This window comes from Puntigrus tetrazona, chromosome 24 (genome assembly GCF_018831695.1).
Source record: "Puntigrus tetrazona isolate hp1 chromosome 24, ASM1883169v1, whole genome shotgun sequence".
In the NCBI taxonomy this organism is placed as follows: domain Eukaryota; kingdom Metazoa; phylum Chordata; class Actinopteri; order Cypriniformes; family Cyprinidae; genus Puntigrus; species Puntigrus tetrazona.
The window spans coordinates 6,168,282-6,185,932 of record NC_056722.1 but is presented as its reverse complement, the minus strand read 5'-3'; the positions used below and the strand labels follow the sequence as shown (position 1 = coordinate 6,185,932).

General features: G+C 35.5%; 1 protein-coding gene across 2 annotated transcripts in view; it reads left to right on the top strand.

Annotated features, from left to right (window-relative positions):
- LOC122329460 (cadherin-7-like) overlaps positions 1–15,738 on the top strand; it is a 60,201-nt gene extending 44,463 nt beyond the window's left edge. For both annotated transcript variants that reach the window (XM_043225683.1, XM_043225684.1), the window contains 3 exons: positions 4,405–4,522; positions 5,687–5,938; positions 13,489–15,738. In XM_043225683.1, the coding sequence (XP_043081618.1) occupies positions 4,405–4,522; positions 5,687–5,938; positions 13,489–14,006 (888 nt within the window). In that variant the 3' untranslated portion in view covers positions 14,007–15,738. The remainder of the gene's footprint in view (positions 1–4,404; positions 4,523–5,686; positions 5,939–13,488) is intronic.
- The last annotated feature ends 1,913 nt before the right edge of the window (positions 15,739–17,651 follow it).

Genomic DNA, 17,651 nt, shown 5'->3' with positions numbered 1-17,651 from the left:
TTGTTGAAAATGAAGTGGAAGAGAGCCGCAGACATTGTGCATTAATGAGTTTCATTGTTTCTGTCAGTTCAGGAGATTTTCATTTCGGTTGGAACTCTATTTGACAGTGGTCCTTTCATACATGCTCTGGTGACACACAAGAAGAAAACGTCAGCATTTCAGCAGATATTAAGGCACAGCAAGGCTTTAATTATACAAAGGCTGTTTGTACTTCTGTCTGTGTGTGTGAGTGCGTGTGAATGCTTTGTGCTGTTTGGCAGCTTTTTACCATTTGCATCTTTGTAGCTATTAAATCACTGTAAATAAAAGCAGGATGCTATGTCTTTTACAGTGTCTGTTTAATGTGACAACTCCTTCTGCATAAATGCTAACTATTTTTAATTTTCTAACTGAACGGAAGCTGCTGGCAAACTTGCATATTAATCTTGCAGTTATACTTGCCAATTGTGATTTACATCTCTGTTGTCACTGAACTTAGCATATACCAGGCTGTGCACTAAATGACATTCGTGAGAAAGCATTTATTATTATTCCGAGGAAAATTGAAAATATTATTTCTTGAAATCATAAGCTAAATGTAATACAAAGAACATAATAACTAGCCATGCTGTTGAAATCGTTGTTGACTGGCCACAATTTATTTCATTTGTATGTCATCAGATTTCAAGGTCATGTACATCATGCCACTACAAACAGATGAGAGTAAACTAGAGCTTTTTGGAAGAGCTGTGAATTCTGCTCTATATTTGAGAACTATTTGAAGAACCATGCAAGTAGACTTTAGGCTGCATTATAGTAGGCTCTAGTGCTATTGTGTTTGATATTTCTACCATAATTTACAAGACTTTGTTGGCTTTTGTAATGCTGACAGTGATTGTGGAATATGTGTAAGGCAAGGCTCATAACAGTGGAAGCTAACACCATGTTTACTAATTACATCTCCTAGGGTTAACATGTAAAGTGTGAAAAGTAACGGCCCTAATTCTGAGCCTTGAGGTTCTCTATACTGCACTTCATTCATTGCCACAAATTGATGGTGGTCAGATAAGTACAATTTAAATCATGCCATGCACTTCCTCTAATGCCAACATAATTTTTTTAGTGTATTTAAAATAATGTTGTGGTCGATAGTGCCAAATGTGGCACTAAGATAAGTAGTATTAATAGAGAGATACAACCATGATGATAAGATCATTTGTAACTATAAAGAGAGCAGACTCAGTACTGTTAATCCTGACTGGAAATCCTCATATTCTCAAATATCAAAAACTCACAAGCGAGATGAAGATATGTACCAAAAAAAATAAATAATAATAATAATAATAATATTTAATGACTATATATAGTGATAGTGTGTATAGAAAACAAGAAAATTGAAGTTCTTCATTTAATCCCTTGGGATACACACAGTCCATATGATAAATCTACTTGGCTTTACATTGCAACAGTCTCTTGTTGGAATCACCACTTCTTCTTCTTCTGTATACCTGGAAATTTCACTAAGCCTGGCCGCAGAACCTGATTTTGCTGAGTTCAACGTGTTTCTGAATCAACATCTTTGTTAATTAATTAGTTAATCAATTAACTTTGATTAACCAATCAGATTTGAAGAACCATTTTATAGTTTTTGTGAAGTTTAGGTTTACAATCTGTGTTTGTTGCTTGTACACCAGTGTCATTCATCATTTCTTCTGATTTTAGCCAATACTAATGGGTATTGTTAGTTTTAGGTGTAGAGATATGGTCAAAAAATTATTTTTGGGATTAAAATGTTGCATACAGGCAACGCCTCGACCAGGCCTGTACCATACAGTCTATTCCCAGGGGAGCTGGAGGAGTTATACATTGACCAGAGGGACATTGTGAATTTTAGCGAAGAGGTCCACCTTTCTATATTTGCTTCACCACTTCGGGGTGAAGCATCTATTCCCTGGGCCTCGGCCCCTGTCTCGACAGTACGTCTGCTCCCACATTCAGATGCTCAGGAATGTAAAGTGTTCTCAATGAGAGGGACAACAGGAGGATCTTGTGTGCCAGCTTGTACAAAGGCAGTGAATGCAGACACCCTCAGAAGGCGGAAGAGCATGCTGCTCTTGCATTGAAGATTTGGTTCCCAGAAAAATAGGGGGGTTTTGGTTCCCAGAAAAACCTCAGAAGTCACTAACCTACTAGAAAAGTTATTTCAGACAATATTATAAGTTAACCAAGATTAATGTTTATTTTGCCAGGCAAGAATAGTTTCCAAATTGGTATAATTTATAGACATTTGCACAACTGATCAGCAGTACAAAAATAACACAAAACAAAAAACAAACTTAAAAAGGTCAGTATACCTGGTCTTTAAAAAGTACATAGTGTAGTGTATGAGGACACACACCACACTACGGGCCGATCTGGCTACAGAATCACTCCTTGTTGTGTTTTGTCACTTTCCTTATATACTCGGACCAGGCAAAGAGATCCTGTATAAACCTGTAGCTGTATAAACCTTTTGGTGTTTAGGTTCCCGTGCTCCAGTGTCACACCTGGCTGGAACACGTTCAGAGACCCAAAAGGAGGACACACCTCCTTCTCAACAGGACACAGTTCTACCAAGTTCTTAATCTTCTTCATAATATAAGTGATTACTGTGAAATTGAGAACAATTTACCAATCGCACTGAGACCTTTCAAATGAGACCAAACATGAGAGTGAAGAACAATAGGTTCATAAGACACATGACATATAATGCCTTATTCCTAATGAACTTTAAACCAAGTCCTTTGGGCAGAAGGAGGGGACGCAGGAAGAGCAGAGGTGACGAGGGTGTCATAAACACAACGGGGGGAAGTGGTGTTGTTTACTCTCTTTTTGAAGTCCTTTTGTTCCTTTGAATATCCCTTCTCAGATTAGTCTTATTGCATTTACAGGTTTTGATTCACCTCCTTACAAGGGTTATGCACCAAGGGCTTTGTACCCTTTCTATGTGGTTTCAGACCCTGGTTTTTGACTTTAGGTCTCACTCTAGGCTTGTGTTGTCACAAGATGCTAATGACAGACACTTCCTCATGGGCTAGGGTGTAGTGTTAGATAACTGTTCAGCCCGAGGGATCTGGAGAGATCATCTTTTCATTTGGAGCATCAATTGCCTTGAAAGGATTGCTGTATTTTGGGCCCTGAAATACATCTTAATGTGACAAGGCAACACGTAATAAAAGGTTTTCCTTTCCATGTTAATCTAATGCTGTTCCCTTTATTAGTCCGCCAATATAGTTCAGTTGAAAGAGTCAATGGAAAGTCAGACACTGAATGAGCAGAAAGAGCATCATTAGAAAAAATAGCAAACTGGCAGCTTCAGAATCAGTAGTAATGGAAAGATGTATCTTGAACTCAATAACTAGCATTTATACACTTGATTAAACTTTTATAATAATAATTTGAAAAGAAATAAATGGCTGTACGATATTATGCTGTCCCCACATTAGACAAGTTGCTTGGAAAATGGATGGATGATTCAGCAGTGTGTGCCATCTTCTGGTGAGACACATGAATTCATTTTGAATGGCCCTACTAGTGCATTGTGGTGGCATTGACATTCATTCAATGTTAAAAGTGTCTAATGGGAGTTAAAATATCATTGTGCATGACCTTTATAGCAAAACTGAAATCAACTATAGTTAAGATATAGTTGATATTTTAAATATAACCTCATATTTCAAAAATAAAATAAATCAAACATATACATTTCAAATTGTGAACCAACAAGTATATTCCAAAACGATGGTGTCAGTCACTCAGTAAGTTTAATATTTATGAACTAGATAGTAAACTTTTGTTTGGATGGGAGTGCAGTGCACTAGTTCCCACTAGTTCATGTTTTTTTTCTATCCAGATTTTCAAACATTCTTGTAAGATTTCATCAACCTGTTTACATGTATATGTATTCATTTATCTGTTTATTTATTTTTGGCAGACTGAGTCTTTCCTGCCATTCAGAAGTCCTGCAATGATATATCCTATGATTTGTACAGCATTATCTAGATCAAATGCCAAGTTGGCTGAATCATTTATCCTATTTGTGGGAGAACAATGTCCTCATAAGTTAATTACACAGTATTGATTCTTGTCTCCGACATGAAGATTTAAATCTGCTTAAAAACATTCTCCTTCTGAGTTCAGCCTTAAGAATGCCCTGTCAAATAACCACTTACCCTCAGTTTGAATCATAAATGATTCCACAAAACCTAAAAACCCCAAACTGACCTCCTGAAAATGATACTGTAATATGGCACAATATACTGTAAATTTCTTACTTTTTTTCTTTTCTCTGAAAACATTCTATTAACTAACATGAATCATTTAATCACTGAACCTTGAAAGACAAGTGTCAGCTGGATGTTTTTGTGTTCTTGTGGCTGGTGACAGGTCATTCAGACGGTCAGTGCTGTGGATAAAGACGAGCCTCTCAGCGGCCATCGTTTTTATTTCTCCCTCGCTTTCTCTGCTGCCAATAACAACAACTTCACCCTACGAGATAATAAAGGTGAACTAATAATAACCTAATAATTATATATAACTATTGAATTTTCGCATTGTTTTAAATGCTGACATTTTCATGGATGCTGCAGTAATATCAAACGGTTATTGCAACCTAGTTAGTTTGAGCAGATGAGCTGTTAGTTTTTTTTCTTAGCAATTCTGTTTGCTGCAAAAAAATAAGCTATTTATCCTTACTACAGCTTTACATTCACTGCATTTTTATTTAAACTTTGCTTATGAACAGATTGAAAATTAACCAAAAGTCCATTCTAAATGTTATATTTTTTCATCTATCCTAAATATTCATTTTAGGTTTTATAGTATAGATTTTCAATAATATATTTAGTCACTTTTTTCTGTGTAATTATAATCTTTGGTAAGACTTTATTTAGATAGTCCCTTTTGAACATTCTGTTGACAATAAGTAACTTTGCACGTGTGTCAACAAAGAAAGAATATTAATAGTTTGTCTGCGTTTGTCTTTTCTTGCGTTAGTCTCCCAACAGATAATCTACTGACTATAAGTAACTTTGCAAGAAAATTCTAACCCTAACCACTACTAATAAATATGAACACTTTAATGTTATTTATAGTCAACAGAATGTGTTAAAGGGACTATCAAAATAAAGTGAAACCCAATCTTTTCTATGGAGTGTGGACAAACAGAGCAAAACTGAAGTTGTTATTTAGTGAATCAATTCTATAATTTAGACAAATAGCCAAATCAGCTTGTTTGTTTTTATCTTCCTTATTCACTTCACAAAAGATATAATGTATGGGTGTTTTTTTAATATTTTTATAAAAGCACTTTGGAGCTTTACATCCCCAGTCCCCGGTTTTTATTTATTTATTTTACATTATTATTATAAAATATAGTCTAAATATTATAGATAATCAGTCTAATGAAGGTAAATGTCAAGATTAATGGTGCTAATGTTACTCAGTCTATTGAAGGCAAATATTGTAGATACATATTTTTGTTTTTTTTTATAATGCAAATCCTTTTTTTTCATATCTATCAATCCATCCATCTGTTCATTCAGGAATTTATTTAACTCAATCCTCTGGTGTCAGGTGATCAGTTTTCTTAATATCTGAATGCATTCTAACAGCTAGTTTCAATGTGCACTTTCTAAATCTTGACATTTGGCCTTTCTTCTAATTTCAGATAACACGGCATCAGTGCTGACGAAGCGTGCTGGTTTCCGGCGGCAGGAGCAGTCGCTGTACTTGTTACCGGTGTTGATTGTGGACAGTGGCAGTCCAGCCTTGAGCAGCACCAATACTCTTTCCGTACGAGTCTGTGACTGCGGTTCGAACGGTGTTCCTCCGGCATGTGGTGCCCTGGCTTTCTCTCTTCCCGTGGGTCTTAGCACTGGAGCTCTGCTCGCTATACTGGGCTGCATCATCACTCTTCTGGGTAAGACTGCGAAGGCACAACATCAAGCAGCTTAGAAACTGAATTATACAGAAAACGTGAGGACAGCTCTCCAAAACCTGATATATCTATTCGCCGCTGTTGAGTTGATGTTCACAAAGCATGCACACCTTCGTCTAATACCGTTTGTCTGCAGTTACTCACAGCTCTGTTGTTTTCTCCTGCTGTAGTTTCACTGCTTTCCTTCTGTGTACAAACAATCTCACACAGCTCGGATCGAAAGGAAAACATATCTCATCATTTTAAAAATATGTTATCAGTCCAAAGCTTCCATGCACCTAATAAAAAATCTTTGCCTATTACTATTTTTAATGTAAAATTTTGAGTAGGTTATTTCTTTATTTTCTAAAACATGTAATATTAGTCCGGTGCGAATCGAAATCTGTTGCTGCCTCAAAAGCTGGAGATTCAGAGCTTAGTGCATCTGTTACTGTCTCTCCCTCATGGGCCAGATACTCATAACCTTGCATCATCATTATATCTGTTATTGCCTTCTACCACTCAGGAAGAAAACTCATGCGAACATGATTGTAGATTAGAATTTAGCAGCTGGTGATGTGATTGACATACGGAATAATCGAATCACGTTAGTGTGACCGTATCAAAAATTACAAATATTATTCAGCTATTTTTTGTCTTTTGAAAGCTGCATTCAAAACACACTTGCCCCCTCACTTTAAATGTGCATGACTCTTCTGCAGTCTACTCTGTATACCTCATCCTGGATTGAGCAAGAAATAGTGAAGAGTGCACCAGGTAAATTCAACTGATTTAAAACTCTCACATTTTGTGGGCATTTCAATCTTTTTTTTAGCCTGCCAAAAATATTGTTTAGTTACAGTTTGTTTTCTGTGTTTCAGTTCTAGCTTCACTAATGATTTGTTGGGGAAGAAGGTCTTTAGCCTCACTACATTTTAACTATTTATACATGACAGAAGAAGAGACATAAGGCCAGAACATTTACCCATTTTTTTCTGTTATATATGTTTTTATATTATACAATTTTTTTAATTATTTTTTTATTTTTTCATATTTGTATATTATTGTCTCAAATAAAATTTTACATGTAAAAATGTATTATTTAGGATTTATTATTGCTGTTCTATAAGCAAACATCAATGTCTTGTATTTGATGCAAGCTGCAATCAGGACATGGGCTCTTTTGGGCTCTTTGAAGACCAGTCATGCTGCTGCATTTTGAACCATTTGTAGATGTTTGATTTATGCTTGCATAAAATCCAGCCAGAAAAGCATTGTAGTAGTCTAGTCTATAAATGACAAAGGTCTGGGCAAAACGTTGCGCAGCATGCTATGTTAGGAAGGGCCTGATCTTTCTGATGTTGTGTAATGCAAACCTACAAGATCAAGCAGTCTTCGCAATGTGCTCTTTGAAGATCAGCTGGTTGTCAAAGATTACACCAAGATTTCTGACTGAAGTTGAAGGGGCAATTGTAGATGAACTTAGCTGGATGGTGAAGTCGGGCTGTGGAGCTGGAGTGGCCTTCACCAGGTTGAGCTGCAGGTGATGATGTTTCATCCATGCCGAAATGTCTGACAGAAATGCCTGAAATCTGTGTAGCTACCATTGGATCATCTGGTTGAAAAGAGAGGTAGAGCTGTGTGTTGTGTGATAGTGTATTATGTGTAAACCAGGTTAAAGAAATGTGTCTTTAATCTATGTTTAAACCGACAGAGTGTGTCTGTCTCCCAAACAGTGTAGACTGTTCAAGAGTATGGTGCTAAATAAGAAAATGATCTGCAGCCGCTGTCGATTTTCATATTCTAGGTATTAATAAAATGTCCAGAGTTTTGAGAATGCAGTGTACATGCATTATAATGTGGTCAGAGCTCGCTCAAGTACAGAGGAGCTAAGCCATTCAGGGCTTTGTAAGTAATTAACAAGATTTAAGATCTATAGGATATTTGATAGGGAGTCAGTGCAGTGTTGATAGAACCAGCTTACATGATCATATTTGCTGGTTCTAGTAAGGAGCTGCTACATTTTTTTCTCTAAGAAGGAATATAATAGTGAGGATCCTATCTTTTCTAGTATCTTTGACAGAAAAGGCAGATTTAAGATCGATCCGTAATTAGCTAGATCTTTTGAGGTCAACTTGTGTTTTTTTTGTAATGAGAGGCATAATAACAGCCAATGTGAACATTTTGGGGGACTTATAGCTGACTGCTATACAATTAATACTAATTATTGGCCAAAGTTTTGAGAACGAAGCAAACGTGGATGGCTACAATGTGATGAGAGCTTGCTCAAGTACTGTTTTCACTGAGCATTGTTTCACTCTCCTGCTGGGAAAATGATGGATGGTGAATCATTAGGCATTTGGTTGGTGATTATTTTCAGCAGTTGTAATGTATGAAAATGGACATAAGTGAGATAATGGCATGAGTGAGATAACAAGGATTGTTTCTATAAAAAATCCACAAGAGGCTTTTTCAAATTTCTCATTGTCTAAAAAAATGCAATTATATAAATGTAATAAATAAAAAAGCATGCTGTTTGAATTTCTTTTGTGTAAATCCTGTATAAGTGATATGATATAAGTGATGAACAAACTGTTCTGGATTTACTTCCAATTAAGCTGCTTATTCTGGTTGATGTAGTGAATTGGGAGTTCAGGATCACAAAACTGAAACTGAAGTGAAATTTCAGGTACACATCCTTTCATCTGACTTAACACATGTCTGTATGAGTATAGTGCCTGAAAGATGCAACAGTGCAACTAAACTAAAAACTGGATTAACCTTTGTTTGTGTGACAGAACTGAAGGCTGATGAAACAGAAGAATTAAACATGTGAGAGAACTCAAGCTATTTTAGCCTGCTTATGTGTTGTTAAACTTAAGCTAACTGAGCACATGTAGGTGTGAGTATGGATGAACTTATATTTCTTTTTTACTTTTACTGCTAATCATCATTATGTGATCCTTGGTGTCTGTTTTCTCAGTGTGTAGAGAAATGTTAGTCAGAGTGTGTTTTCTCTCTAACATTAGATCTTCTGTATTACAAAAAAAATGAATGAAACAGTTTTTCTATACATTTTTTTTTTTCATATTGCACATTTAAATACAATGCATTGCACAAAGTGCTGTACAAAATCAGCAGGGTTTAAAACACATTAACATACAAAAACTCACAATCAAGACATTAAAGACAATGACAATTGCTGGCTCAAATGCTAAAGAACATAAAGATAAAGAACCTAAAAACATGGAGTGTGTCTAATAAGGGGGAGAAGCCTATTCCAACTACAAAGACCCGATCACCTCTTCGCTTATACCTAGTCTTCAGTACAATTAAAGCAAGTTCACCAGATGATCTTAAAGCTTAAAATTAAACTTTTGAATAAAATTTGTAAAATGAACTCAAAATGAATCCTAGAATAGACTGGAAACTATCCCAGTGAAGACAGAATAGGAGAGATATGTCTCCACGAGTCCCTGTTAGAAACCTCACAGCCACATTCTGAACTAATTGTAATCTATTTAGGACAGATTGGCAGACACCCACATACAAAGAATTAAAATGATACAATATTGTTATTGAAATACAATAAGTCTCGTCATATTAAACGAATGTATGGCCTTCTCAATATCACAAAAAAAGAAGAGACTTAATCTTTCCCATATTTATCAAACAAAACCCCTAAGTTTTTAAAAACAGGTTATGACAAGTGGTCACCAAAATGTAAAAAGTCAGGAAGCGCAGGATCCCCAAACAAACTCTTTTACTCTCATTAAAGTGTAAAAGGTCTGATGACAACCAGGTCTCAACCTCAATTAAACAATTCATAAGAAGATCAACGACATTTCTATTATTATTCTTAAAGGGCATATAAATTTGTGTATTGTTAGCAAAAAAATGGAAAGCAAGTCCACGTTTATGAAAAATTTAACCTAGAGGTAAAATGGATAATAGAAAAAATACGATATGGCCAGGAATAGACCCATGAAGGACCCCGCATGTCAGTGGATACAGAGGATGAAAAAGTCTGACCAATGTCTGTCTAGAAGCATGTTATGATCAACAGTTTCATATACAGAATTATTACCTAGCAGTACCAGCACTAATATTTTGCCAAAATCAGAAATTAAAGTGAATGTCATTTATTATTTTAATGTGATGTGCTCTGAAACGAGTTTGAAAACTGTCCATTTGTGTTTAAGAAGTTGTTTAACTGATTAAAAACTACATTTTCAATAATCTTACCTATAAAAGGGAGATCTGGTATTGGTCTGTAGTTGCTCAATATGGTTTTATCAAGATTTCTCTTTTTCAGAAGGGGCTTAACAACTGCACTTTTCAGGGAGTTTGGAAAAGTTGAAGTTAGGAGAGGCTATTTCATTGAGAACTGTTGAACTGCAGCTTTAAGCCAAGTTTCATTTAAAAGCATAAAATCCAATTTGTTCGTGGTGATCACGTCATTGATTAAAAAGGATTTTTTCATTGATTGAATATATAAAAATGCTTACTTCATGACATTATTTTTTGCCCCCACAGCATATGTCAGCCATACGGCTTGAGAAGGCCTTGAAGTAACATGTGATAAAACAGAAATAGGGAAAGCTAGAGGCACACTAGGTTCTCGCTTGTTCTGTAAACATTTGTGAATGTTACTGCTATCATAGTGGGGACCCAACACACATCACTGAGAGCTGCTGTCAGTTGATTTTGGTTCACCTACACCAGATGGAGGGGAGTTTGGGACCTGGCACTGTGGGAGCAGTCAGAGAACTCTCGCAGGAGGAGGAGGGCGATCTGGGTTCACAGGTCTTGGTGATCATGGTGCCCGCCGTTTTTTAGTTGGTATCTGGGGTCTTACAGCAAAAGAGTGGGAGAGTTTGGTGCCAGCATACACCAGCTCCTCCATTTTCTTGAGAAGCTTAGAAGTGGAGATGCTGGAGAGAGGGATAGTGTCTGGTGAAATGGGTTCTGACTAGTATGTTGTCCTGGCTGTTTTCCAGAAAGTTGTCCTTGGGTGTTGAGTCTTGGAGCTGTTGCAGTCTGTCACAGTCTGTCTACTAATGACTGAACTTCCAGTCTTTGAAGTGTGTGTTTGTAAAAAAAAAATGCTGTTTGAGCGCTGAGCTGATCTGCTGAAGTTAAAATATTAGAAAGAGTAGAAAAACTACATAAACAGGGAGCAAACTATGAACAGTCGTAAAGTAATAAAGAGTTTAGAGGAATAATAAAGGAAGTGTCTTTAAATCTGAGAGAGAGCATGACGAACAATAGTCATGGAATTTCACAATGCCTTACTACACTGAGTTTGCCTGATGTTGTCTATTTGAGTTAAAGATAAGAGTTTTTGGAGTAATTCCCTGGAAACTTCATACTGTGCGTGAGACCTAACTCTTCATGAAAGAATTACAGATTGTAGCTGGCTAAGACTACAATAAAGGACGGTTCCTAATGTGCCAGTTCATAACATCAGCTGAAGCTTCATGACACACAACAGGATGTGTCTGTTGTATTTTGATGCTTATTTTCTTTCGGTGTAGGTAGCTGGGTATCATGTTACTGAATGCTGTGAAGACAGCATAGATGTCGTTTGTGAAAATAAATCATGAACTAGTCGAATCTTGAATTTAATCAGAAATGGATCATAAACTAGTTGAAAATTTTAAATAAAAGTACTGGATGGATCTTCATTTGCTCTTTGAACTTTTGCTTTTCTGCCTTTAAACCAAAGGAAAGCTTAATCGCTAAATCTTTGAACAATGATTATATTTAAACTCGTATTTAAACTCTTTTGGATTGCATGATTGCAGTAAATTGAATTGAAGTGTTGAACATTTGAACTGTTAGAACTAAGTTGCACAGGTATTCAAAAGTGGTGGCTGTTTCTAGAATAGGTCAGATACTGCCCAGCTTGTATTTGAACTAAAGCGCTGTGTATTAAATGCAGGTGATGGTGATTAACTGCTAATCACAGAACTGGGCTGTACTGACAAGATGCACATGAGAATCAGCTCTAACTGTGATTGGTTCTGCTCAGATTTTGCTCGTCCCTAACAAGTTTAGTTAAGGTGCATCCTTCAACTTTTCTTTACAGTCTATGGTCAGAACTGAAATACAGATAATTTGAACTGTTTAAATTGAGTCATTGAACATTTCTGAACATTTGAACTCACTGAACTGAACATCACTAAACATTTGAATTGTCTAATTAAAATAATTGAATATTTTAACTGGTTAGCCTCAGCCACAGAGATACAAAACACAGCCAAAAAGAGGAAGTAATATCATGATAAAGAAATGTTACACTAAAAATACCTGTTAACCTTATAATTGCAAACAATTGAATTTACGTTAACTTATATATATATATATATATATATATATATATATATATATATATATACTGTATATATATATATATATATATACTATATATATATATATATATATATATATATATATATATATATATATATATATATATATATATATATATATATATATATATATATATATATATATATATATATATATATATATATATATATATATATATATATATATGTGTGTATATATATATATATATATATATACAACGAATAATTTAAATTTAAGGGTATTCAAAACAGAACAAGAATAAAAAAGTAGTTTTAAATTATATATTAAACTAAAGAATAAAACAAATAAAAAATAAAAAAATAGGCTGTTGGCATTCATTATAAACAGCATACACATTTTTTGCATACATTATGTAGCCTAAAAAAGGCACTATAATTCACTCATGTACTAATATCTGTGTAAAAGTCAAAATGTTTGTTTCTCTGTCTTTTCTCATGGCATAAATGTACCATGGTGCACTTTTTAGCAAGATACATATCACTGCAGTTTCCAAAAGAAATGAACACTAGAGGCAGTTTACAGTTTTGATTTAAAAAATGTGATTTTTGATAGCATGTTATGACAAAACAATAACATGCCAGGAGATTTGAAAATTTGATGCTTCTGAATGTTAGCATCACACACATCCAGCTTCATATCTATGGGTTGTCATAGACGGTAGGTTTGTTTGGTAGCTCACAAAGTACAAAGATGTACTTGAGCTCCAGTTTTATTCCTTTTATAGACTTAATTTTTGTTTTTCTCTGCACGTCAGGTACATGATGCAATGTTTAAATCTTCTAATCTTCTACACGAGCTGAGATCAGAAGTGAGATTTGATTGTAGCCATTGTTCACCTCCAAATTGACAAAGATAAAGTTTTGATTAGAAACATCCTTACGGTCTTAATAAGGCCCACTGTGTTTTGAAACTAATGAGTCACTGAGGTCTTATTTGTTTAAACTTGCAGTACTGATGTAAATCAGAATGTAATATTGGACCAACCCTAAACCTTAAAGGATAAGAACAATAAAAACAAACAAAAAGAAAGTTTTCACAAGTTTGCATATCGTTCAATTATATTTGCTTGAAAAACTTTTTCTTTTAATAAGTCAGCAAAGGGGTCCTAAATGTTTTATCACTACAGTTGTGATCCAGCATGTCTGTTTCTCTTCTAGTTCTGATACTGTTGATCGTGGCAATGCGACGCAGACGGAAAACACCTCTTTTCATCGAGGACGAGCGTGATGTGAGAGAAAATATTGTTCGGTATGATGATGAAGGAGGAGGTGAAGAAGATACGGAAGCTTTCGATATGGTCACCCTGCGTAATCTCAATATCATTCACGAATCAAAGGTTCAGGATTTCAGTCCACAAACAACCTCTGTCTACCCATACTCAGCTTCTGCTACTTCCAGGACATCTTATAAAACACTTCCTGACAACATTGTCTTTCAAGAGTTTATCTGGGACAGGCTGAAAGTGAGTAATGTGGATCCCTCGGCACCACCATATGATTCATTGCAGACATATGCATTTGAGGGTAATGGCTCCATAGCAGAGTCTCTAAGCACACTGGACTCACCCAGTTCAGATTCAGAGCAAAGTTATGACTACCTCAGCAACTGGGGGCCGCGCTTCAAAAAACTAGCAGACTTGTATGGGAATCTTGAAGGAAGCAGTATTTTCTCCTAGCCTTTTTCCATCTAGGAGAACTTTGGCCTATAAACATCTGAGATTGTAACAACTGTTATTGCTCCAAATATGTAAAGGCAAGGTGTAAGGTCTGCATTTTGTTTGTTGCCTTCAACGGATTTGCAGAAACAAAGTCATGGTATCAGAGTTTGATTTGGTAAGGTGTACTGCAGGTTCCTCAGATCGGGCTACTGTCCTGAAGAGTTCAGTTCCAATCTTTATCAAGACACCTGGACAAGCCTGTTAAACTAAATGCTCTATCACATCTCAAACCCCCCAAAAAACAGTGCTAATATTGTGCTGCAGTAATACCAAAAATCACGACTAATCCTTACATGCATAAAATCTCAATTGGACAGACAGTAATCCATTGTATAATATTTACAATAATACTAATCCATATCTACATTAATACAAGAAGTTTATAATGCAAGAAAAATATTACTTATTCAGTCATTATTTAATTCATCAATTTTAGACTTTGCATAGTTCTTATATCAGAACAGTCATTCATAAACCCATGTCTGCTTGCTGGTTTCAGGAAAGAATGACAAAGTAACATTGAGTATCATATACAAGGGGATTAAATTGGATAAGAAAAATGTACAGTAGATATTACCCTTGGGCATGGCTCTGATATGTAAGAGACACACTGAGACAGAAACACAGTTGATTGATTTGCATTAATTATTTCATTAATTCTCAACTCATAGTGAACTGAGAGGTTTATGTAAATATTATGATTTCTCCTTGGCTTAACTGTTATTAAGCAAACAATAGTGTGACTGTATCTGCTGAATTTTTATTTTATTTTTTTCTCAATCTGGTTAAATTAGTTTTTGTTTTGTTTTAAAGCTGTTTTCTCTACAATGCCAGCATGGACTTTGTAAAGTACACTGTTATAAGTTATTATAAATGGCTGTTATGTTATTCTTGACTAAAACTAAGTAGATGCTTGGGCCAGTAAACCTCCAATTAATTACAGTTATAGGCATAAAGAAAATTATGGATAGGTGAGTTTGATGATTTGAAGCTAAACTCTCCAGCGCATGGCCCTCCAAGAATGTGATTGAGGAAACCTGGTGCACTGTACATGAGCCACTGGATAAATGTAAGATATATTCATAATGGCAATCAGAACATCTATGACTTGTAATTCTACCTGATTAAAGCTTCAGAGAAAATATTTGTGGAAGGGTTTTTGTAAACCTCATATAGTCATTGTTTATATACTTTAAGACTTTAAGCATTCACTTTATTGTTGTGCAGTTTCAGTTTAGGTCAAAATTGGTTTACAGCAAAGTTCATATGTAGCAATTTATTTATTTTTCTTCTTATTATTAATATAATTATTAATTGTAACATTTAAATATGCTTTAGGAGTGTATGCTACAGTGTGTAATAAACTAAGTTTAATATCCATGATATTTAATAATGTCTAGAAGTCACTGTTTACAAAGCTGTACATAATTACATTAATGCTACTCTGAAACTCATTTGTATAATAAAGTGAAAGCTTGCACAGCTTTGTGCAATACTGATGGTTTTATCATTTTAATGAAAATCTGCTGAATCTTAAATTAATGCAGTTTTATGCAGTATATATATTTTTTTTTCACTGGTAATAAATACCACAGTCAAAGCAGACATGACCCAGAGTCCTTAAGAATACAATATCCCTGTTTAAATGTCAGTCTTTTTTTAAAGACTATTTAGTGAACAATAAAATGGATAATTGATTTTCAAACCCCTCTTGAATACCTGCTATTTATTTGACTGATGGGGAATTTTCTGCTATCAGGTTAAGGAAGATTATGTCTGTTTTGCAAGGTCAGACAATGACACACAGGTGTGCAACGGGCAAAACACAAAAATACTCCGAAAGCAAGCGTGGGTCTATGAACAGCGAACAATATCCAGAGGGCGAAGCAAGAGGGGTAGTGAGACAACAAGCAAAAGTCACACAATACAAAGTAAATACAACACAAAGAGAAACGGGTAGAAGCTAAGTAATACTCTGCAGCTACATCAGTGACTGAATAGTGTTTAAATAGACAAGATGATTAAATAACAAGGGGGAGGAACTGTTAGGCACATGAACGGTATGTGTCTTTGCTCCTGACAGACATTCAATGTTACATTTCTGCTTGGGTGTCTTTGCCCATACATTCAATCCTCCATCTTTTATCACAGAAACAGTCCATTGCTGATGTGCTGTGATTTCTCTATTGCATCACTGCCCTGTTTGTCAGAGTTAACGGTAAAGGGCAGCTTTCTCCCTAATTGTATGCCATATAAACAACAGATTTAAGAGTAGTGATGCAATACCAGGTGGAGGCTTTTCCTGTATGAGCATCATGTCGGTGAAATCAGCAAGGTGTCATTTAATTTACTGTGATGCAACCAAATGCAACGAAGATCTCTTCTGCACTCACTGGCAAACAGAATCCATCCTTAAGGGTATTAACAATGTCTCAAACACTTTGAAGGTACGCATACTGTACAGAAAGACATAAGAACTGAATATAACTACTCAGCTATGAAAAAAAAGCTTTCAGCTGGCAGTGACAAGTAATATAAATTAAATATTTGCCTAGGGTTACAAAACTATTTGAGGTTCCAAATCAACACACACAGACACTATAGACACGTTAAAAAGACGGTATAAACAAAGAAATGATAATGAATGTGCTATTTAATTTAACATTTCACAAAAAAACATGAACAAAATAATAATAATATCATTAATTAATACATATATACAGAGAGAGAGTGTCATGAATGAACGGTCTGAGGCGTCTTGGATCCATGTGCAGGCTTTTATTAAACGAAAGGCATGGTCATAACAGGCAGGCGTCGAACAGGGCAAACAGATATATAGGAGGCGAGGCAATAACAAAATCCAGAGACAGGCGGAGGTCAGGTCAGGCGGCAAACGATCAGAGAAACAGTAAACAGACAGGGTCAAAACCAGAAACTATAATCCACGAAAGATCTAACTATGAGACAGGCGAAACAATGCAACCTGCAGTTGAGTGGCTTGCTGCAGTATTTATAGTCCTGGGACAGGAAGTTGTCGCAGAGGAGAGTGGATGCAGATCACCCAGAGGTCAGGGCTCCTCTCTGCTGGCTTGGTGACAGAGAGAGAGAGAGAGAGAGAGAGAGAGAGAGAGAGAGAGAGAGAGAGAGAGAGAGAGAGAGAGAGAGAGAGAGATTTATCTTAATCTTGTTGTTTTACATTTAAGAGTGTGTGGGTTTTTTTGTTGTTGTTTGTTTGTTTGTTTTTTTTAATCCAGATTTATAGAAATGTTAGTATTGCCATACAGAAACTTAAATGTTTTAAAATTAAAATGTGGATATTGTCAGATTATTAGACCCTGCAATTTGACTTTTTCATTGCATTGTTTTATTTTATATTAGCTCACACATCAATATGAAGCAAATGAATGGGCAACATTTGTGTGCAAATAGAGAACAATTTGTGTTGTGTTGTGGCTTATTTTCATTATGATGCAGGTTGTTTCAATCGTGTTGTGTAAATTCAGTTTTCTGTGACTATTTCATTGTGTTGTTGAGATTTTGTTGTTGTGCACTACCGTGGCCGCTGTATACTTGGCATATGTACCAGCAATTATGTGCAATTGA